The 22,170-nt window shown below is 40.1% G+C and overlaps 2 protein-coding genes and 1 long non-coding RNA gene across 7 annotated transcripts in view; 2 read left to right on the forward strand and 1 right to left on the reverse strand.

Annotated features, from left to right (window-relative positions):
- The window catches only part of LOC134207749 (nuclear factor of activated T-cells 5), a 263,107-nt gene that overhangs the window by 176,362 nt on the left and 64,575 nt on the right, over nucleotides 1–22,170 (forward strand). For all 5 annotated transcript variants that reach the window (XM_062683613.1, XM_062683615.1, XM_062683612.1 and 2 more), the window contains 2 exons: nucleotides 951–1,165; nucleotides 1,254–1,659. In XM_062683613.1, the coding sequence (XP_062539597.1) occupies nucleotides 951–1,165; nucleotides 1,254–1,659 (621 nt within the window). The remainder of the gene's footprint in view (nucleotides 1–950; nucleotides 1,166–1,253; nucleotides 1,660–22,170) is intronic.
- LOC134207752 (uncharacterized) overlaps nucleotides 8,311–22,170 on the forward strand; it is a 61,551-nt gene continuing 47,691 nt past the window's right edge. The window contains exon 1 of the mRNA XM_062683620.1: nucleotides 8,311–8,357. Coding sequence (XP_062539604.1) covers nucleotides 8,339–8,357 — 19 coding nt within the window. The 5' untranslated portion in view covers nucleotides 8,311–8,338. The remainder of the gene's footprint in view (nucleotides 8,358–22,170) is intronic.
- Nucleotides 9,702–20,401, reverse strand: LOC134207753 (uncharacterized). Its single transcript, XR_009978417.1, has 4 exons — nucleotides 20,270–20,401; nucleotides 17,694–17,829; nucleotides 9,942–10,264; nucleotides 9,702–9,870 (listed from the first exon to the last, which is right to left on the reverse strand). It is a non-coding gene; the product is annotated as an uncharacterized LOC134207753 (long non-coding RNA).

Genomic DNA, 22,170 nt, shown 5'->3' on the forward strand with positions numbered 1-22,170 from the left:
TTCTACCTCATGATAATAAATTCATATTATCTTGATGAAAAAACCCTGATTGATCCATCTAGTGATGTTTGAGCCTTTCTCGTTTATTAGATATACTAAAAAAATTGAATGAAATTTTTATAGCGTGTTTTTTTTGTATGTAAATCGTATTTTTGCCATAACTTTTAGTCCCATAGTTCGATCTGGCTAATTTCCAATAGGAAACAATGGGAAACGAACTTTTGTCGAATGCAACTTGCTGCAAGCAAACGGGTTCAAAATAAGTTCCTAAAACATGAGTGAGTTTTATTTTGCGCACATACATACAGACAGACATCATCTCTACGTCGAGCTGAGTCGCTTGGAATATAACACTATGGGTTTCCGAGCCTTTTATCATAAAATCGTCTTTGAAGTAAATATATAGCCTTTTCGTTACGCCTTGGTGTACGAGAAAGGCAACTCACTAGTCTAGTTGCTTTTCATTACTTTATATTCGATAAAAATTGTGGTCGTGTGTTAACTGGTTTTGTTGACTCCAACAAGAGCAATAACATAATGAAGATGCGATTGAAACACTACTCTTTTTGTTCAAGTCCACAGCATAAAACATAAGTACGTTAGTCATAATTGACGTACTTCATGCGTTTTTCTTCGGGGCATTTTATGCCTAACGTCCCTATGCCTAACGGTATACGCTTTCGTTTTATTGCTATCATGAAGGTTTGCTATTCTTAGATGGCTTTTTAGAAACTGTCTTAGTTGGAAATTGCAACTTAAAAATTACAATTTCAAAACAACGTTCAAGAATCCCCATGCACAGTCAAAAAGAACTTTACTAGCTGTGGTCAACTAAATTTGTAATAATCTGTCTGCCCAGTGCCCAATAATACCCATTTCTTCCATTTAGTTTCAAGAAACCCTCAAAAATTTGAACCCTTATCTAACTATTGTCATTCTCCTCTTCACAGCGCAACCACCGGGCGTCCCTGAAATATGCAAAAAGTCTCTAGTCTCCTGCCCCGCCGAGGGTGGCCTCGAAATGTTCATAATCGGCAAAAATTTCCTGAAGGACACCAAGGTCGTGTTCCAGCGGCGAAAAGCCCCACTAGGAACGAGCAAGACCCCCATCAGTAGCATACCGTGGGAGCAGGCGGTTGTTCCCGACAAGGAATACCTTCAGCAGGTGAGTTCGTCACGCAAAAACTATCTTCGCTAGTAGATTTCGTACGTTGTGACTCATGCTTCCCGATATTTTCTCGCCCATCACACAGACGCACCTGATTTGCACCGTTCCGGCGTACGTCACCCAGGACATCGTCGAACCGGTGGTAGTACAAATATTCATCACCTCCGCGGGTAAGAAGAGCGAAACGCACAACTTCACCTACACCCCCAAGGGACACCACACGGCCCTGACGGCGGCGTCCACCACGACCACGGCGATGACCGGTAGTTCCTTCTTCGGATCGCTATCGGCCGCCGTGCCCGCTGGCCATGACGCCGGCCCGCTGGTCGGTGGAGGAGAAATGGTAGCCAGCGTGGTCGGCATCGGTGGAGGTCTTCCCGGGGGGCGGATCACTCCCCACGGAAGTGGGACCGGCGATGGCGGTAGCAATACTGGCGCTGCCACAAGCTTCAATTCTCTCAATTCTAGCTTTAGTAGCCAGCCGAGCGAAGGTAAGAGACACTCGAATTTTTGCTTTTCCTCTTGCGTTCTCCGACGGGTGACGGCGGCCATGTCCGCATCGATGAGGGACGAAAGTTATGGACGAGTTCGTTCGTTCGTTCTAGTGATGAACTAAAAGGTTATATGTCCAGACTGTAGGCTGCGACGCAGAGTATCAATTTCCTAACTACTCATTACCAATTATATCATGATCTATAATTCTATTCGATGAACGACGGGAGGGAGGCATCACGTGGTTCTTAGACTGTTGTTTTCTTCCGTAGATTAGTTGAGTTCATGTTTGTGAAACTGAAGTTTGAATGAGTCAAAATTAAGGTATGCTTGGTACGGTTTTTTATAGTATTGGCGGTATTTTATACTATTTTTGCCTTTCAAGTAAGTATACGTAAAGGCTATTGGATCATTCCATAATTGAACTTTTGATAGAAGGTTCGGAGACCCATAGTGCTATAGACCAATCGACTCAGTTCGGCGAATTGAGCTGATGTCTGTATGTGTGTGTATGTCTACAACAATATTTTGATGGAAATAGTAAAATGCATCTCCCTAATCATTTTTATAATGTGCGAGAAAGGCACCACCAACGCTATGTGGATTAATCTGGGTTTTGTTAGTATTGCGTGCACGCGTCGTTTAAAGGACGCAGGTGTGCAACGAAAAGAGGCAGTAACGCAGCGTTACCGCGTCAATACACACCGGCGTTATTATAACGCTGTGTGGTATGTACGAGAAGTCAGAAAAAACGAGCTTCAAGTTAGCGATAAATTGCGGTTCAATGAGACTGAAAATGAGCTCAATTATGGTGATGGCAGTAGAGGGATCGTTTAGTTTTAAAACTGATTCATATGTTATACACAGGAAGCCCACGATTCCGATATAAGTATGGTATCTGTTAATTTATTCTATGGACAGGGAACACGATTGAATCCATCTTTCGTCATGGTATCATGTTTGCCCATCGAATTGAAGAGAAAAAAAAGCTTTGTGGCGTGACCACGACGGGTTGCCTTTTAGACAACAGTTGCTTTATCGCTACTATCCAATTTGTTGTGTCTATCAAATAGACAACTAATCCGTGGATTGTGTGAAAAGCTTGTTCGAGTTCTATTCCTTCGAATGAATATGCGTGCATGTTTGGATGTGTGTTTGTGTGTGTGCGCGCAATAAAATTTAACATATTTTTAATTATTTCATTATGAGCTAGAAGGGACCTCTGTTGTTACTCGCTTGTTCGTTGTAAGCTATGTTAGTTTAGGAAACTAGAACGGCCGAGCCTTGTTCTGGTAAATGTCATGTTATACTTGATCACTCGTGTTTTTCTGCAGGCTAAGCGCCATGATTGTAGTATTAACAAAATTAGCAATGATTTATGAATAACAGCGTGACAATGAATAAAAAGGAGCCTTGAAGCCAAACTGGTCTTCTGGAAATATTGATGAAAGTGATTCTAAGGTTCTTTTATACAGTCCAACATCACCAAAGCTATTCGTTGTAGGGTAAGGTGGGGCCTGGGGCAATATGGATCAGTGCCGTTTTTGAGCATCGTATACATTTGAATGCAGAAATTTTCGTTTATTAGTGCTTTATTGTCACTAAATTTGAAAATAAAATTTTATGTTCGTAGAGTATGGCAAACTAAAGTATTTTTCAGCTATGTATCTTATGCAAAACACACTTCTTATAAAACGAGTAATCTAAGTGAGGTAAGACTCACGGGGCTACCCCAAATGGCATAATGCCATTTGGCATAACGAATTGAAAAGCCAGGGACCATTTGGCATAACGATCGTTTGGCATAATAAAGAAAAATAGATAATGATTGCAGTTTTTACGTGAAATTTTTTCAGGTGAGAACAGTAGGCGAGTTGTCGCCGGCGATAACTGCAATACCAAATTTTTAAAACGACTTATCTGTTTGTTTGAAGAGTTTGATCGAGTCCAGTGGAGAAGGATACTCCATTCGGCGTAGGTTCATCGAAGAGCTGTAGCCCATCAAGTATCAAGTAAGTATCTGCTTTTGTAAACAAAGATACAAACGTCGATTTGTCGAATCTTAGAGCACTCCCACGAAAACTAACACCATCGACAGGTAGCCGAAGTCTTCACCTATGTGTTGATGGTGTTGGTTTGCGTGGGAGTGCTCTCAGATTCGACAAATCGGCGTTTGATTCTTTGTTTACAAAAACGGATAAGTCGTTTTGAAAATTTGGTATGGACTTCTCAAATGATGGTATCAAACGATGACTCAAATGCAATTTTCAAACGATTCGCATTTTATCAATTGATAATTTAAATGTGTAATCGCTTGTTCCGGACGAATGCGTTCTTTTGAAGAATGGGTCATCTCGTCTTCTGTCTTCTTCCGAAAAAAGGCGTACTTTTAAAGAAAGGATCATCTCCTCTTTTGCCTTATTCCGGGTAAATGCATAATTTTAAAGAAGGAGTCATTTACACGTTTGCCTTATTCCGGGCAAATGCGAACTTTTAAAGAAGAAGTCATCAACTATTTTGGGTCATCTAGTCTTCTGCCTTCTTCCGGAAAAAGGCGTACTTTTAAAGAAGCGATCATCTATTATTTTGCCTTATTCTCGACAAATGCATACTTTTAAAGAAGGAGTCATCTACTCTTTTACCTTATTTCGAGAAAATGCATGCTTCTAAATGAGGAGTCATCTACTTTTTTGCCTTAATCCGGAAAAAATACATGCTTCTGAAAATGGAAATCTTGGAAGCCTCCTTTCAAGGGGCTCGGAAGCCTTCTTTCAAGAGGCTCGGAAGCCTCCTTTCAAGAGGCTCGGAAGCCTCCTTTCAAGAGGCTCGGAAGCCTCCTTTCAAGAGGCTCGGAAGCCTCCTTTCAAGAGGCTCGGAAGCCTCCTTCCCAGAGGCTCGGAAGCCTCCTTCCCAGAGGCTCGGAAGCCTCCTTCCCAGAGGCTCGGAAGCCTCCTTTCAAGAGGCTCGGAAGCCTCCCTTCAAGATGATCGGAAGCCTCCTTTCAAGAGGCTCAGCCTCCTTTCAAGAGGCACGGAAACCTCCTTCCAAGTGGCTCAAGCCTCCTTCCAAGAGGCTCGGAAGCCTCCTTCCAAGAGGCCTGGAAGCCTCCTTCCAAGAGGCCTGGAAGCCTCCTTTCAAGAGGCTCAGGCCTCCTTCAAGAGGCTCGGAAGCCTCCCTTCAAGAGGATCGGGAGCCTTCTTCAAGAGGCTTAGAAGCCTCCTTTCAAGAGGCTTGAAAGCCTCCTTTCAAGAGGCTTGGAAGCCTCCTTTCAAGAGGCTTGGAAGCCTCCTTTCAAGAGGCTTGGAAGCCTCCTTTCCTGAGGCTTGGAAGCCTCCTTTCAAGAGGCTTGGAAGCCTCCTTTCAAGAGGCTTGGAAGCCTCCTTTCAAGATGCTTGGAAACCTCCTTTCAAGAGGCTCAGCCTCCTTCAAGAGGCCTGGAAGCCTCCTTTCAAGAGGCTCAGGCCTCCTTTCAAGAGGCTCGGAAGCCTCCTTTCAAGAGGCTCGGAAGCCTCCTTTCAAGAGGCTCGGAAGCCTCCTTTCAAGAGGCTCGGAAGCCTCCTTTCAAGAGGCTCGGAAGCCTCCTTTCAAGAGGCTCGGAAGCCTCCTTTCAAGAGGATTGGAAGACTTTATTCAAGATCCTTTCAAGAGGCTCGGAAGCCTCCTTTCGGAGAGGCTCGGAAGCCTCCTTTCAAGAGGCTCGGAAGCCTCCTTTCAAGAGGCTCGGAAGCCTCCTTTCAAGAGGCTCGGAAGCCTCCTTTCAAGAGGCTCGGAAGCCTCCTTTCAAGAGGCTCGGAAGCCTCCTTTCAAGAGGCCTGGAAGCCTCCTTTCAAGAGGCCTCAGAAGCCTTCTTTCAAGAGGCTCAGAAGCCTCCCTTTCAAGAGGCCTGGAAGCCTCCTTTCAAGAGGCTCAGAGCCTCCTTTCAAGAGGCCTCAGAGCCTCCTTTCAAGAGGCCTCAAGCCTCCTTTCAAGAGGCGCGGAAGCCTCCTTGCAAGAGGCTCGGAAGCCTCCTTTCAAGAGGCTCGGAAGCCTCCTTTCAAGAGGCTCGGAAGCCTCCTTTCAAGAGGCTCGGAAGCCTCCTTTCAAGAGGCTCGGAAGCCTCCTTTCAAGATCCTTTCAAGAGGCTCGGAAGCCTCCTTTCGAAGAGGCTCAAAAGCCTCCTTCAAGAGGCTGAAAAGCTTCTTTCGAAGAGGCTCGGAAGCCTTCTTTCAAGAGGCTCTGAAGCCTCCTTTCAAGATTCATCCTTCGTCGCCACACACGGTCGCTTTGCACACCGCCAAAGATGGTCCTAAGCACCAGTCCTCCTCGAGCATGGTCCATGTTTCATGTCGGTATAGTACTACCGGTCTTATGTGCGTTTTGTACATGAGATATTTGGTGCGGGTGTTGATTTTTTTTTACCGAAATTGCTTCTGGAGGCCGTAGTAGGCCCGAATTCTACAGATGATGGGCTCGGATCCGCCCAGACTATTTTCCTATGATGATTTTGAAGACGAGGCTTGGGCAGCTGTCATACTCACGTCCCAGCTGCGCGTAAAGTACGTTCTTATCCTCATCAATATTTCCGGAGTGTGGGCTATGGACGTTGATAATGCTAAAGATGAAGAACCGACCTTCGATCTTCAACCTGCACAGTCTCTCATTGATCGGCCGCCACCCAATCACGCGCCCTTGCATATCGTCCATCACTATGAAAGCTGTTTTCAACTCGTGTGTGTTGCCGCAGCTAGATGGTATGACTACTTCTAAAAGTTCGAACCATTGATCTCTTTCAACAAACCTCCTGCGGCGCTACGATGGCGAATTCACGATTCTTGAGCACATCGGCGCCTTATTGCATGCAAATGCGTACTATTAAGAATCACAAATACAGTTTTATTTTGGACATGCCATTTACGACTACTTTCCAAAGATTATAGAAATGGTCGTTATGCCAAATGGCTTTAGGGTACCGAACACATGATGCCAAATGGCCCTCAGACATTTAATGGCATTATGCATTATGGACTTCCTTCGGCCTTATGGACCGTTTCAGCCAAACGTTCAATTCTAGAAGACCTTCGACCTAACAATAATTCGGTCAAATGGCGTTTGATCGTACAACTTTTTCTCTTAAAACCAATATGTTTTTCGTGAACAACGACGAAGATTGATAAGGAAAGAAAGTATTGGGTGCCCAAAACTGACCACCAAGGATCAAAATTAGTTCAAAGGCAAACATATAATTGTTTTTTTACTCGATTTGATTCCAATAGCTTTGGTGATGTTGAACGTAAGTCTCAAAACCACTTCCTTCCAGTTTCGGATGTAGTGGCCAGAAGTAGTGTCAACACTAAAAAAATGTATTCCTACATTTTGTTAACAACAAACCTTATATTTTTAAATATCGCATGCTGTGCTTTTTTTCCACCGGATTAAAGTTTTCCACAGGTTCATCGAAATCAGTTTTCGATACGATTCGTATGACTGCAAAGTTCAAAATTAGTAGACAACAACAAGAAATCAATCACCTGTCATAAGACGAGTTTAAACAATCCCATTGAATTCCACCACTTAATTGTATCCTGACAGATACGTATTTCGACCTCAACAGTAAGGCCGTCTTCAGTGTCTCGTACTTGACTCGACTTCGAGTCGAGTCAAGTACGAGACACTGGTATCTGTCAGGATACAATTAAGTGGTGGAATTCAATGGGATTGTTTAAACTCGTCTTATGACAGGTGAAAACATTCCACTAAAAAGCTCAAAATAATTTTCTTATCAAGAAATCAATTCCAGTGTACTCGGAACTGGCCATCATGCTCCCAAATTCGTTCAAAGGGATTGCAAATAAATTTCCTCCACAGTACGGTTATAAAAAATGTTTTTGTTAAGAATAACAAACAAAAGTTGACCACTTGACGAATTCCACGTAGATAACCGTTGAACCTACGTGTTCAGTTGATAATCGCTCTAAAACTATGATAATTTTTGGTTTGTGTTTGAAAGTTACAAACAACACCGGTCACATATTTAATGAGTTAGAGCAAATACACCATCAAAATTTTCTTAGCAAGATGCTCTTCCAGCTAATTTGATTGTCAGTCTCAAACCTTTTCAAAACAACCCACATTTTACCATAATACCATATACAAAAAATACCTATGACAAGAATAAGGTGAATGAATGATTTCAATCGATATATCTGAATGTTTGACATGTGCATTTGGCTGTTGTGTTGTACCTTCTTCCCCTTCGCCACGGGATCCAAGATTTCAAAACCGGCAAAAACAAGGGTGTGCCCCTTTCCGAACGGGATTTCGTGTTGCGGCTGCAACCTGTTTCACTGCATTTATCATACCCGCTTAAACCACCAAACATTCTGGTTCTGTGTACCTACATACAGTTTTGAACTCAGAGGCACGATTTGATAGAGTAGAGAGGGTCAACTCAACGCGAGCAGCATCAGCATTGGATTGTGAAAGAAAGTGCACCGTGATGACGGGCCATCAAGTAATGGTCGTCCGAAGCAGCAGAGCCGGCAACGATGTGCGGTACCAAGAGACTGCCACTAGCGAAGATCGGCCGCGGGCAGCTGGGGCTTAATCGGCAGATTATGTTCACAGTAGAAAGCATTCGGAGGAAGTCGTAAATGCCGGACGACTGGCGACAGAGAACCGAGCGACGGCGCGAGGGCAGCGATGGCAGCAGAGCACGCAGGTAATTCACAATAATTCACACTACTTTGAGGGTTTATCATTGCTACCACTTCCCAACTTCCTGTCCCTGTATTAATATTTTAGATTTACCAAGTTGCTCTAAACACTCGGTCGAAATTCCAATTTTTACTAATCAATTCCCCCTCCCTTCCGCAAGCATCCTTGAAATCCGTAAACGATTGGACTACTATATATATTGGCATCGCGAATGTAACCCAAGAACTGTCCTAATAATAACGACTCAACCAAGGGCGGGGTAAATGACCATAGTTCTAAGTCAGAAAATATAATCATTCATAGTTTAATCGACACAAATAATTATGTTTCAGGGGGTTAGGCCCAAACATATTGAAAAAATATTTCTTATCGATAATCGATACAGACGTGTGCAATATTGGCAATATTGGCGTTTGTAAATATGGGGCCTCCAAAGCTCTAAATACTGAGGGTTTTTTTATCACCCTTCTCTATTATGTTTTAGTATTCTTATGTTACCTCGAGAAACGATTATAGATTGTAAATTATTACAATAATCGATATGAAATTTCATTGATATGATTAATAATTGATATGGTTAGTTGCAAAATAATAACCATTCAAGTATGAATGAAAAGTACTACAAATATTGGTGTAGAAAAGTGTTATCATGATGACTATTCCGTATCTCATGTTGTATGCTCTCTAAACCAAATGAATTAGTTTTAGATTAGCTTTGTCGAATGTTTTCTCAAACAAAGAATGCTTCAACAAAGATCAAAGATTATTTCCAACTATCAAGAAAAGGAATCTATCGAAGTGGCAATAGTGTAAATAGTGATAAAAGTAATAATTCCATTACCAAGAGAATAGTGTTTCAGTGATGATACAAAAGTGAACCGTGAAGAACGAAAAACAAAACGCTTTTTCAGAAACAAACCGTTCCGATGAATAACGTTCGAGTTCAACTCTATAAGACCCAACAGTCATACATAATAACGACAGGACAGCAAATCATCTTTGTTAAAGCTACGATTGTACTTTATTCCCGGGGAAAGCTGGAGAGCTTCCTAGACCGGACCGGGAATCAAATCTAGGCAGCTTGCCCTTGCTTTGTAGCCGCGCATTTTATCGCTAGACGAAAGTTTCTTGCTTTGATAAATTTGCGTAGGTATATTTTAACTAAATCAATTAAGCCATCTGCCTGGTCAGTGTTGCAATCTATCAGTAGAATATCGTCCAAATATGCGAAACATTCTTCGCTTTTGATTTTAGAAAACTATTTGAAAATAATGATTCAATGCTGGGGATTCAATGTGGGACAGCTTTTACGTGTTTCGTTAGGAACGCCGAAATGGAATAAAAGAAATTGTGTAGGATGCATCGACTCCTTTTATAGTAGCCTTTTTGCAGACTTCAAGTAGATACTGATCTTCGCTGCTTGATTGCAGCTCAGTTACGAACCTGCTTCGCATTCAGTATCCACGCTTAAAAGCAGCTACTTAAAATTTAGTCGCTTCTGCTTGATTTCGTTGAACCTAAAAAAAGAAGAATATAAATATTTAAATTTGTTACAAAATAATGTTCTATTCTAAGTAGCCCTACTTACAAGATGATGTGGCAACAGTTCCAATTGGAGACCCTCGGACAAAGGGTGAATTTCAATTCTAATTAACGAGAGTTAATCCAGTTGGACCTGAATGATCACGTGCTCCTTCGAGTTAAATCTCGCGTGTAGCATGGTTCCATTCAGCCTGACCGTTGCACACAACCGAGAAACAAACATTGTGTTGTGAAACTGAACCGATTTCTTTTGAGGGAAACATCTCGTTTATATGTATCACACAAAGGTAGCCGGCAGCGTATATTTTTCACCCCAAGAACTGCCTGCTCTACCAATCGAGGCTGACTGACTGCTGGCAGAAGACGTTTCTGTAGGAATGTGAAAGTTGAATAAATGTTATCAACGACCAGCTTTTCGAAAATTTAACTACATATCTATGCATTGATGAAAGAAGCAAATGTCGTTTCTGACAAAGCTATTGACATGTTTTTTTTTAACTAGTTCGTTTATGTGGCAGGCTCAACCGTGTATGACACATTGCGGAGCCGCAATTCTTGAATATGATATTTTACAGTTTATATAATCTTATCATTAACAGTTAGTAGGAGATGGACATAGATCAAAACACTCGTGACGAAACAAATGTTAGAAGAGAGATATACTGCCTAAGATTGCATATCAGTCCCATCTTTGCTGGATCTCCTATTTTATCGTTCATATATTATTCTTTTTTATAAAATATTAAACAGGGTGGCATCACATGTTTATGATGTACAAGAGAAGTGCTTTAGATTAATGAACAGTATTTGGTCGTAAACCAGCATAAAGACTGGCATGGACAATAAAGTATGATGCCATAATATAATCAGGTTGTGTATCAATAGTAGAAGTAATCGAATCCATAATAAGTCTCATGAAATGAAAATAGATTAAGGAACAAACTAGAAATAGGTAACAAGCAATGAGAAACTTAAAAATTATTACTATTATTATCCTAATTTAAGGGATTCGCAGCCCTGGGCTGGCTTATCTCTGAAACATGAAGGTGTTGGAGAAGATGGATGCCGAAATATTGGCAGATGCAAAAATGTTTATGCGCTCAATGGATTCTTCAATTTATTTGTGATTAACTCTAGCAAAATCAGCAATGATTTGAATTATTCTGTGCTGTATTTTTGGATCTGAAACATCCATTTTCGCAGCAGTTGTTCTAGATTAATTTTTCATAACAGTTGAGCTTCAAATGCTTAAACCTGTTATACCGCTCAATTCTACTTTCTGAGGATTCGAACCACGAACGAATCACGAGATTCAAATATTGTTCAATTGTTTTGGTGTATTGAAGCGTCATTTTATTTACGAATCAATCCACTTTGATCCACACTCCGCCTTTTTGAGGAGCAACATATTTTTTTTTCATGGAATGAAGAAATTTTCAAACACGAATAGAAACCAGCGAGTTTGTTCTATTTTACTCAAGATTCGAATAGTGTTCGAAAATTTGCAATGAAACTGAATCATTGCTGATTTTATTTATAATTTTCTTGACAGTAAACGTCAAGGAGTTGATGCAGGTTGAGGGTTCGAGTCCTACCAGGACTAGTAGTGGTAGTGGTCACCCTGATTAAAGTTTTTAAAGTGATAAGTAATATGAAAAGTGACTTTCGACACAGCCCAGCATGAAACGATGTGACGTATGAATCACACGGCAATAATAATCATACTTCAAAGGGCTTGAATCCAAACATCAAAGCAAATCCACTGTCTAATCATTTGAATGGCGTGTACCTGCATAGACATGGAAAGATTCGTACTTTGCCGAGGTGTCAACTAACCCGGATTGATGAAGTTATGTATTACAACATCTTTTGTACTGAAAACAATTTTCCATCGCAATTGTGATCCTGATTATGTTGATCGACTGTAAATAAAACTTTAATAAAAAAAGTATCTGCATAAAATCGAATCTTAACTCTTGTTCTTGTGTGCTCGTAAAATGGCTTTACTGGCGTCTTATTGAGCCTGCAAAAACCTCCTATCTAGCCGTGGGACTGTCGAGTCAGGTCTATCGTTTCAGGTCCCACCCAACATCTTACATCAGTACTTGAACTGATGCGTTTTGGGCGGCATACGATCGCTTTGGTAGCGAGCCTGATTGCGGAAATATGCAACTGTTTTTAGAAGTTTTACAGCGCTTTTTTTTCACACCAAACCTCATCATATGGAAACCCTTCAACTTGCAGCCACCAGGGGACGAGTTGCCGAGCGCATGGATATAATCCGAGCTGCCCCCTCAAACTGCCAAACTTTGAATTTCATTGAGTGTGTGTTTTTTATTTGTGCAGTAAACATTTGTGCGACCGCGTATCACTCAATAATAGACAGCCCATTTTTTGCTAATTTGTATTCGTTTTCTCCCTGCATTTACGAGGAAAAATGTTATGTTGAAGTTGGAATTCTTTGAAAATCAAAACTCAATCTTTTCGATGAAATGGGTTTTTGTACAATTTGCACGAAGTTTTTAAATCTCTCATTGTCGCAGTGCCATTTTTTGATCTACTTAAGGCCAACTTTTCAAAAGAACCAATATTGTTTGAAGTCATCAACTATTTTGAAAATCAAAAACAAAAACTGAAAAAGTGATGCACGCGTGATTTTTGTACGAAATGGGATGAATGTTGGGCCAAGCAGCACATTTTCGATTTTTTTTTGTTTTAAATTTAAAAAATAGTAAAGGTGCCAACATATCTTTTTTTGGGATTAGACCTCAAATAAATTAAAGAACCGATTGAACGAAGGTGCTTTGCATTGCTGGGCGGAGCGGACACAAGCAAATCTGGTGATGAAATTCAGATTTTCTCCCACCTTGTGCCGCTGTAGAAATCAAAAGAATTCAAGTTTTTTGCCGTAAACGGAGCGGCCATTCCCAATTAACGACTCCTGCATTACGTGAGCTGAACGTTGTACTTGGTAGTTAGCTGATAAAGAGCTAGAAACTGTTGCGGCTTCGTATGGCGTAGACGGTTTCTTATTGTTATTTCCCTGGTTCGCAACGCAACGCACCAACTTTCTTTGGGTGTTCGCAGATTTTTCTCTCCTATTTTTTTGTCGGATGGGAGGAGGTTCCTCATTCCGTGGCCGAACCTTTGGCACAGCGTCTGTTGGTTTTCGTTCGTAGTAGCGTCATTTCACGATAATGTTGAAAATTGGCCTCACCTTTTGCAGTTCCGAGCTTTTTATGCATCCTTTTGGAAAATGGAACAAGTACCTGGGCAGTTTCTTCGAGATTGAGGATTGCATGAAAATCTGGTTACTTCTGTTGGTGTCGCGTCTAAAGTAACAATTTCTGTTTCCAACAAACTCAGTATTCAGCATTGAATATTGACAATCTCGAGTAAAAGTCATGTACAAACACCAAAAATTTGCGCTGCGGCAAGTGCTGACAGCGTTTGTTTACGAAAGCAACAGCGTTGCTAAATCGTCTGGGAAAGATTGTGCCAATGTCAAAATATCAAAAATATTAAAAATATCACGAGGAACATCAAGCAAAGCTTCGTCGATTTGATGAGACACCGATTCGTTTTCGAAAAGTCCCGGAAAATGTTTACCGAATAGTTTTCAAATTCCATCGCATGTATCTGCTACTTCATCATTCATGAACGACCAAAACTGCTTCGGGTTCCGTTTGAGCTTTGCCTTAGTTCGCTGCGATTCCAAATTTCTTAAGTTTGTGTAATTTCGCAATGCTTTTGATCTGCCTCGATTCAAATTGCGCAGATGGTTATTCGACCATGGTGGCTTCCTTCGAGGCAGAGGATTAGGAACATGAGAGTAAAACAACTGATTGAGTGTACAAGTCCTTGATTTCAATCTAGGATAAAAATCACAAAAGCATGAGGATTACTACTCCTGGCCACGCCCATCTTCACCGTAACTTGGGAGGGAAGGAAGTGCTGGTGTGGTACTTACTTAACGAGAGGCCCCCGACTCAGCGACACCCTCATAAGTACCACGGAGTTGGATATTGAGGAAGGTATTCATTGGGTCAGGTTTTGCCTGTAGCTGACAATGTGACCAACGTAGATCTTACACTGTAACACACCACGCAAAGGTGTCTACCCCGCGTTACGGGGGGACCTTTTCATGAAGAATTTCAAATCGATCAAAAGTCAAACACGGAATAAATTATAACGATCTTTTCCAAAAGTCGATACCAATTGATGCTGATGTATCAAAGGTTGTTTCTTCATACAGAGAAGTTAGTCACTGAAAAACAATGTACTTTGAAAAAACGAAATACTATTTAAATTTGCAATTTTAATTTGGGAAGAATGGACACCCTTATAAAATATGAAGAACATTACCTAACCCATCCTATTTTATGGATGATCCAACGAAATCATCATCCAATTTATTTCTTTAAAATTTTCAAAGGGTGCTCTTTGGAATTCCCAAGATTTTAATTTTAATTTCCAATTGGGAATTTCGGAATTTTCAATGAAGGATACTCATTGGATATTCTTCGGAATTTCAAGAAAAATTCTACGAAAATTCCACAAGATTTTTTTGTAGTTTCAACGTAAAGTTGTTCAAAAAGTGGATTTTTTTAAATTTCAATGGGAACTACTTGTTCAGACTTTCCAAGGAAAAAATATCCGGAAGTTCCGAAGGGAATGTTTCAGAATGTTCACTTTAATTCATATAACACGTTGAGCCGAATGTTATCTAGCCAAATCGAACGATTGGCCGAAATGACGGTAATGCCGTTTAGCCAAAATGGTCTTTGGCCGAATATCGGAACTGATTTGCGATTTAGGCATAACTTATTTTGTAAATAAACATTGTTTTATCGATTCCGTAGAATGCAAGCATTTTGCCCGAAAACTAATTTTCTTATCTGATAGAGGGAAGCCTATTCTGTCGTATACATACGGTGGTTTTCTCAGAAAATGCTTGTTTTAGCAGGAATTTGCTTTCCAATGTTTGTTTACAAAATAAGTTACGCCCAAATCGTAAATCAGTCCCGATATATTGTTTTGCTGAACAGGTTATTTAGAGGAAAAAGTCGTATGATCGAATAGGTCATCTGGCCGCGATGGTTGGTTGGCAGTGAAAAGCCATTTAGCTTTAACGTCAAATGACCGGAAGGGTCTATGGCCAAAAATGTCGGTTGGCCAAACAATAATGAATTAAAAAAGTGTGATTAATAATATTTGTGGTTAACTTCTCACTTCTGTCACTTCTCACTTTCTGCAATGTTTACGGTCGTAAGACTCGTTCGGCCAAACGCCTTTTTTCGAGAAAATTATTTAGCTCTTTTTTAGTGGAATGTTTTCACTGACATAAGACGAGTGTAGCATTTAATTCCACCACTTCGGCTTTTTTCGTCCAAATGACGTTCGGTCAGATGGGTTTGAGCCTAATGGTTTGTTCGACCAAATTACATATTCGGCCAAACAATTTGCGGTCTTGTGGCCAGTGGCGATTCCTTAACCTCAATTTACCTGTTCAACGGATTCAAATCTGCAACATTTTTGTGCGTAAATGCATGGAACAAGTAGATTCTCATTAGCCTTATGGAATCTGGTATTTTTTTCCTTATTCGACTGTCGAAATATCGAGATTTTCCATTTTTGTATTATTGAATAGGTAAAAAGTGAGGTTACGAGACACCACCACAGAATACTACGGATATCCCCATCGGAAATTGTGCAGATCTTCCACAACAAGTTATTCGATATTGTTTTGGAATTTCCTCGGAAAATTCTGCGGAACGTGCATTTGAATTCTTCATACTTTCATACTCGGGGAAATTCTGCTTAATTTTCACGAAAATATACTCGGGATTTTAACGGGAATATTATCGGGATTGTTCAAAATGAGGAAAGGTTGAAATCCGAAGGATTTCAACGAGAAATTGTTCGGAATTTCCAATAGAAGTTCTCATTTTTTACTCTTTCTATTCTTCCCATGGGAAAACTTAAAACCTACGCAAACGTATCCATGGCATTGTCCGTAGAGATAGGCAAAACGGATCAGATCTGGATCATTCAGTCTAATGATACGGATCTTTTATTCGGATCGGATTTTGAGAACAAAATGTAAGGTTAATGCAAATTATTGAAACGGTTGTTACCCATTTTCGGTCCAAGTTTTCGCGTAGTAAAGTAGCTATAACTGAGGATATTCTACAATAAATGTGGCCATAAATAGATATGAAATCATTTCGCTTTCCCTTTAACGTCTTGTATTAAAAAAAAAAGATTTTCCATGATGAAATCTCTTCAATTTTCACTTTAAAAATGCTCTAAAAAACAAGATTTTCGAAAAGTAAGCATACCTAAGTGGCGTGTCCAGGAGTCATCTGTCCTTATCCAGGATTCTTATAAAAATTCTTCGAAAATTCGTGTTTTTTTTTTCGGGACAGTTTTTCTATAGAAACTGGAAACTGGAAACTGGAAATCCGTTTGAGTTTGGATCTTTTTTTTTAAATTTCGCGAGAACGTCTATTGAACTCTCTGGAGAAAATTCGTTCAAGTTTTGACAAGAATTTCCTTTGGAAACTCTTCTACTTCAGAATTCACGGTAATGTGTGCTAATGTCCTTGAATTTGTTTTTCGAGATACTATTGGATAATTAGGTTTTCACTATAGATAGTAGAATCTATAGATGAGCGAAAGCATGGCTGAGTCGATTTTTTTGACCGTGCACGCGCGCATATGACGTCACAGCCCTTAACATTTCCATTGAAATAGTGACGTCATGCTCGTTTGGAGACACGTTTGACAGTTCGTTTGGAGACAGAGGATTTATCTTCGCTCATCTATATATTCCACTATCTATAGTTTTCACCTGCTGGTCAAAGCGACGCGACTTTTATGAATTGTGTGACTGCAGTTGAGCGTGTACGAGTACGTGTTGTAGCGAAGTTGTGAACCGTTTGCACTCGGAAAAAAAGCCAAACAGCTAGATTGCTCATGATCGCATTATATGCTAGTGCAACAAGTGCATTCTTACTGATTTTCTGTAAAGTTTCTGAATCGTAAAAAACACACATAATGAAGTTTGTTAATCTTGGGCTGTTATACAACAGTCGTGGTTTTTACGATTTTCGCGGATTTACTCTTTCAGTCGCAAAAATAGCGGTTTTCCTTTTTCAAATATTGTTTGGAAATCGCGGATTTGCACTTTTTCGAAATTAGCAATCCGTTTAGATCCAAACAAATTCGAATAACCTTTCCATTATCGTCAGGTGGGTGTCATCCATACCTCGCACAATGGGTTTGTTTTGCAGCCAACATTGCGCGACTGGTCCCCACTGACATTTCTGAATACCAATGGGAATCAAATCAGATGTTAGTAAACAACACAAATACTAAAATAAGTTTTACTTTGAGGTTGGCTGCAAAAACATGGCGTCGTGCCAGGTGGCTGATTATCGTATGTTGGTTTGAATAAACGCTCATATAGTCTTTGTTGAGTTGTCTAATTGATCATATTATTGGATTGCCGATAGACCAGATTTATTTTTTCGACGGTTTTGTGGAGAAGATATATTTTCGATTAGTGATAGGACACCTTATCTACTTTGCGATGCATAGAAAGTCAACGATAAAGTCATATCAAACGCAGTGATATCCGCACCTGCAGCTGCCGGGACGACAGAACTGATAACTGATCGCCCGTAGGTACGCTGGTTGTTGTCAACTTCTCAGCGGTTATTGTCGAAAGAGAGGTTCTTCATTCCCTGACCATCTGTTGTTGCGTCTATCTTATTGACTACTTCTACGTACTTACTCAATTCTCCAAGGGGTTCCTCGATGGAGTATCCTTTTTCACTTGAGTCGATCCTGGGAAGCCAATGGTCATTTCCGGATTCTCTCTTGGATATTATCCTCGCTTGGTGCTCCTTCTTAGGCCTTGCATTGGCGCACTAAAAAGTATAATTTAATTATTGTCTTCGATCTAATTCAGACATTTAGCTATGAGTGCAGAGAGTCATCACAAAAATATTCAAAATTAAATTTCTTTTGGGTGTAGTTCAAAGCTGAACGTTGGGGACGGAACTTTGACTTGGTAGCAAATATTCTTACATTCTCTCTATTTTATTAGTGAATGTGCCGATAGATTGGAAGCGAAAATATTTAAATTTTCCATTGAAGAAGCGTGATTTGAAGTATTTTTCCGCGGTTTTTTTTATAGTCACAGTATAGTAAAATAGGCAATAATGTCTTATTCATCTTTGGCAATTTGGTAGCAGGCTGGTGGTGAAACCATTCTCAAAATCCAGTCGATGATACTAGTTTGCGATTAGAAGAAAGGAAAGCATTGCGCTTTAATTTTTCATGCATGCAAAATCAATTAGCTCCGAAGCGGATCAAACGGATGATTTAACTCAGGCATGATTTTTTGGGAGATGAGTTCAGCGTGTTTCGACTCACGCTTGATTTGAATCGTCCATGATTTTTGGTATTTATAAAAAACAAAGCTACTAATATGCGATCATGCGGCAGTAGATCACAGATAGCAGACTTTCCAACTGGAAAAGTTACGAACGCTTCAACTTGTGCCATTCCAATGGGAAATTCACCGTCAGATACGCGAGCGATAATGCTATTGGATAATTAGGGCAATGAGAATTTAGTTATCAGCCCTTTTTGCGACATTTAATCGTGATCACGTGATTGTTTGGGACAAATCATGCACGGTGCACGTTTCATGCAGGCAGTGAAATGATGAGGAAAAGACGAACAATATTTGGGCGAGGGTCGTTTTGCTACCGTGTGCACTTTTCAGTTCCATATTGGTAGTTGCAGCAGTATGATCAGATCGCGCCTTCCAACGAATTTGTGGATCTTGCCTGTGAATTTTGATTCTGTTTGTTTTAACACTTGTGCAAACGAACTTCTCTTGAAGAAAACCTGTGGATACGTTCGGGCATTTCCGTCCGTGCGATAGATTTCGAATGGAGCGTCAAAGTTTGCCAGCCAGGAATACGAACCAGCATCAGGAAGTTATCGGAACGTTCTGCTCTTCTGGTTTTGAGCTGTGGCGAATCACTCAGGGCACTGGAGCTGAACTTTAATCGATAACTGTCGACTGCGTACCTGAAAGAATAACGTACCAAAGGATCATCCATGTTCAACTGGTTCGTCTTTTAAATTCAGTTTTTGATTCTGGAATATGGCATCATCGAGACTGGTTTGAATCTGGTTTGATTGTGCTCCAGGAATCGGGATGGACGCCAATGGGAAGATAGCCATTTCTCGGGCACTGTGCATTTCATGTATCTTGTTGGCTTCCAACAAGACCAATAACATGTGCATGTCGCATGCCAGCAACGAGAGAATACTGTGCATAGCCAAGACATAAACTTTACCGCAGTCACAGTGGCGCTCGCAGTTGTAGCTCTGCAAAATGGCATCAGTAGGCAAAAAAATTGCACACGAATTATGCCGGACAGCTGTGCAATATTGCATAGAATGTTTTCCCGAAAAGCTTGTTAACCACTCAGGAATCCTGGCCAGTGGATTGTCAAACAAATAAGAAGTTTGAACCAAAAGTGACTCGGCACAGCTGTCCACTGATAGATTTAGGAAATACAGCCGTTGGTTGATCAGTTCCGTAATGTCACAAATGCGATTTTCAGCTTCCCAAGGTTCGTACATTCAGTTCCATTGCACTAGCGCTGATTTAAAAACTGTCGCCATTCGTCAATAATCATTTCTCAACTTTATAGTAATCGAACTCAAGTATGAAGTCACTTCATTTGCCATGGTTCCATTTCGGCTGTTCACTCGTTTTAATTTGAACGTGGATTGTACTTCTTCAGTCGGTATTTTTGTTTTTTCGAACGGAAACTTCAAGATTCAGGAACTAGTTGGTTAGTTTTCGATAGCTTTGAATCGTTAGCTTCGTATTGTCGATTTACTATTGATGTCTTTGCTTCAGTGAACTTCCATCTACCTTTGACTTGCACATGAGCTACCATTGATAATTAATTTGACTTAAATCATTGTCAATGTAGCTTGACACATTCAGTGAATACATCAGCTGGGTAGTGCTTCTTTTGCTTCTTGTAGTTAGTTTGCAACATCATGTGCTGTTAGCATGCACAAATTGCATCAATATCAAACTCTAAGTCACTATTAGAAATCCTATTCCTGCTTTCCGTAGCAAACATCCAGTTCTTCGTTGGAAAGGCTGCACTGAAATTGCTGTTTAGACAGGCATCACGAATCTGTTTCTCGATTCCATCATAAACATGCATACGCTGTACTCTTCCTCCATTAATGTTTTGAAAAGAGCACAATCTGATTCTCATCCATGTCGGAAAACAAGGTTCCAAGCAAATTTTGCTGATTTTCGCCAACCTGTTGCACGACGTGGCATGTTTACTCTTGATAAGCGCCTTCCGGTGGAATCCGAAGGCAACCCAAACTGGAAGTCACTTGCTCGAAAACTCTACTAGACAACAGTTATAATTATGCACCGCTTTACTAGCTAAAACCCTTGAATTTAAAATAAAATTCAGAAAAAAAAATCTTACTACAACCACAACGAAATGGACTCCAGATACTGACGTAAGGCGAGTGCAATAAAACTACAAGCAAACAAAACTGCAAATCCACGCTTCGATAATGTCACTAGAGCTACAGCTGTGTCAATCAATCGCTTTTCGATTTTCGTGTATTTTCTTTCAAAGGTGATAGAATCAAAATGCAGTTATTTGAGTAAATTTAGCTGAATTGCTATTTTAATTTAAGTAATTTGATGCTTTGTGTCAATTTTTCACACTGTTGGGCTGGACAACATTCAGTCATGTGTTTGTAGCCGAGATATGCACTTTTTACACTCAGAAATAATGCAATCAAAACAGCGAACAAAATGAATTTATACACGCTTGTATGTTTCCACTTAAAATTGAATTAACAGATATTTAAAACAATCGGAAACAAAAAAATATCCAAATGGTTTACTCTTAGTAAAACTTGGAAGAATTCATTTTTCGATCAATCAAATAAATAATTAGAACAAAACAGTTCGACATGTTGCCTTTAAATCATATTTGATTCTCTTCCTATCGAATTTGAGGATACTTTCTCAAAACTATTCTGGTTTATTCTAACTGAAATGGTTCCCAATAGATCGAATGGTTTGTGCGTATCTGATTGTACGAATGATTTAGACGCATTTAACATTTGACTTGCTTGTGATTCTGATATGTGTGATTTTTTTTCCGAAAATCTTGTGTAGATTGCGCCATTCGTTGATCCTCAATAATCCTGGCCAGTGGATCGTCCAACAATGGAAAATTTTGAAGCAAGAGTGCACTTTAAATGAGAAAAGTGATACTAAAAGGATAGGATTGGGCAGATGACTCCGCTCTACATCCGTAGTTTATATGCATCTCTTATTTACAAATACGATTTTAAGCCTTCCAAAGTTCTTCCATTTGTGAATTTCATTATGCGGGTGCTGATTTAAAACTGTCAATATTCATTTTCTCAACACTAGTGCTGTCCATTGAGAGCTTGAAGTAGCTCGAAGTTTCTCCCTGTCCTGCTCATGCCCATTTGTTGACAAAAAAGAACGAGCAGGACGGGAACAACTTCGAGCTACTTCGAGCTGCTCATTGGACAGCATTACTATAGTAATCGAACTCAAGTATGAAGTTTTTTTTATTTTGCCACGGTTTCATTCCGGCTGTTCATCTGTTTGAATTCGAACGTAGAATTGAGCTGCTTCATCCGATTTCTTACCAGTGAGAAAATAGTTTGAATAGCTTTCAAAAGTTTTGGACCATTAGCTTCGAATTGTCGATTCACTATTGATGCCTTTGCTTCAGTGTACTTCGATTTATCTTCTGATAAAATAAAATCTAACTCCAACACTGATTTTTTTACATTGGCAAAGTAGTTGGGTAGTACTTCCTTTTGTTTTTTTTATCCATTCATCATGTTTTGGAAACAGTACACTCCGATTGAGAGTGTCCTTCCCATGTCAGAAAGTGGGGCTTCCAGGTAATTTTTTCCGAATTTTCACCAACCAGTTGCACAACGTGGCATGTTTACTCTTGATAAGCGTCTTCTGGGAGAATCCAAAGTCAAACCAAACTGAAAGTCACTTGCTCGAAAACACCACGAGAAAACAGTTATAATAAAACTCCACTTCTGGAGCTGAAACATTTGAAATTGAAAAAAAAACATTTTAGAATCAATCTCACAAAAATTACAACAGAAGGGACGCCAGGTACTGACGTTAGAAGAGTGCA

This window comes from Armigeres subalbatus, chromosome 1, assembly GCF_024139115.2.
Source record: "Armigeres subalbatus isolate Guangzhou_Male chromosome 1, GZ_Asu_2, whole genome shotgun sequence".
NCBI classification, from domain to species: domain Eukaryota; kingdom Metazoa; phylum Arthropoda; class Insecta; order Diptera; family Culicidae; genus Armigeres; species Armigeres subalbatus.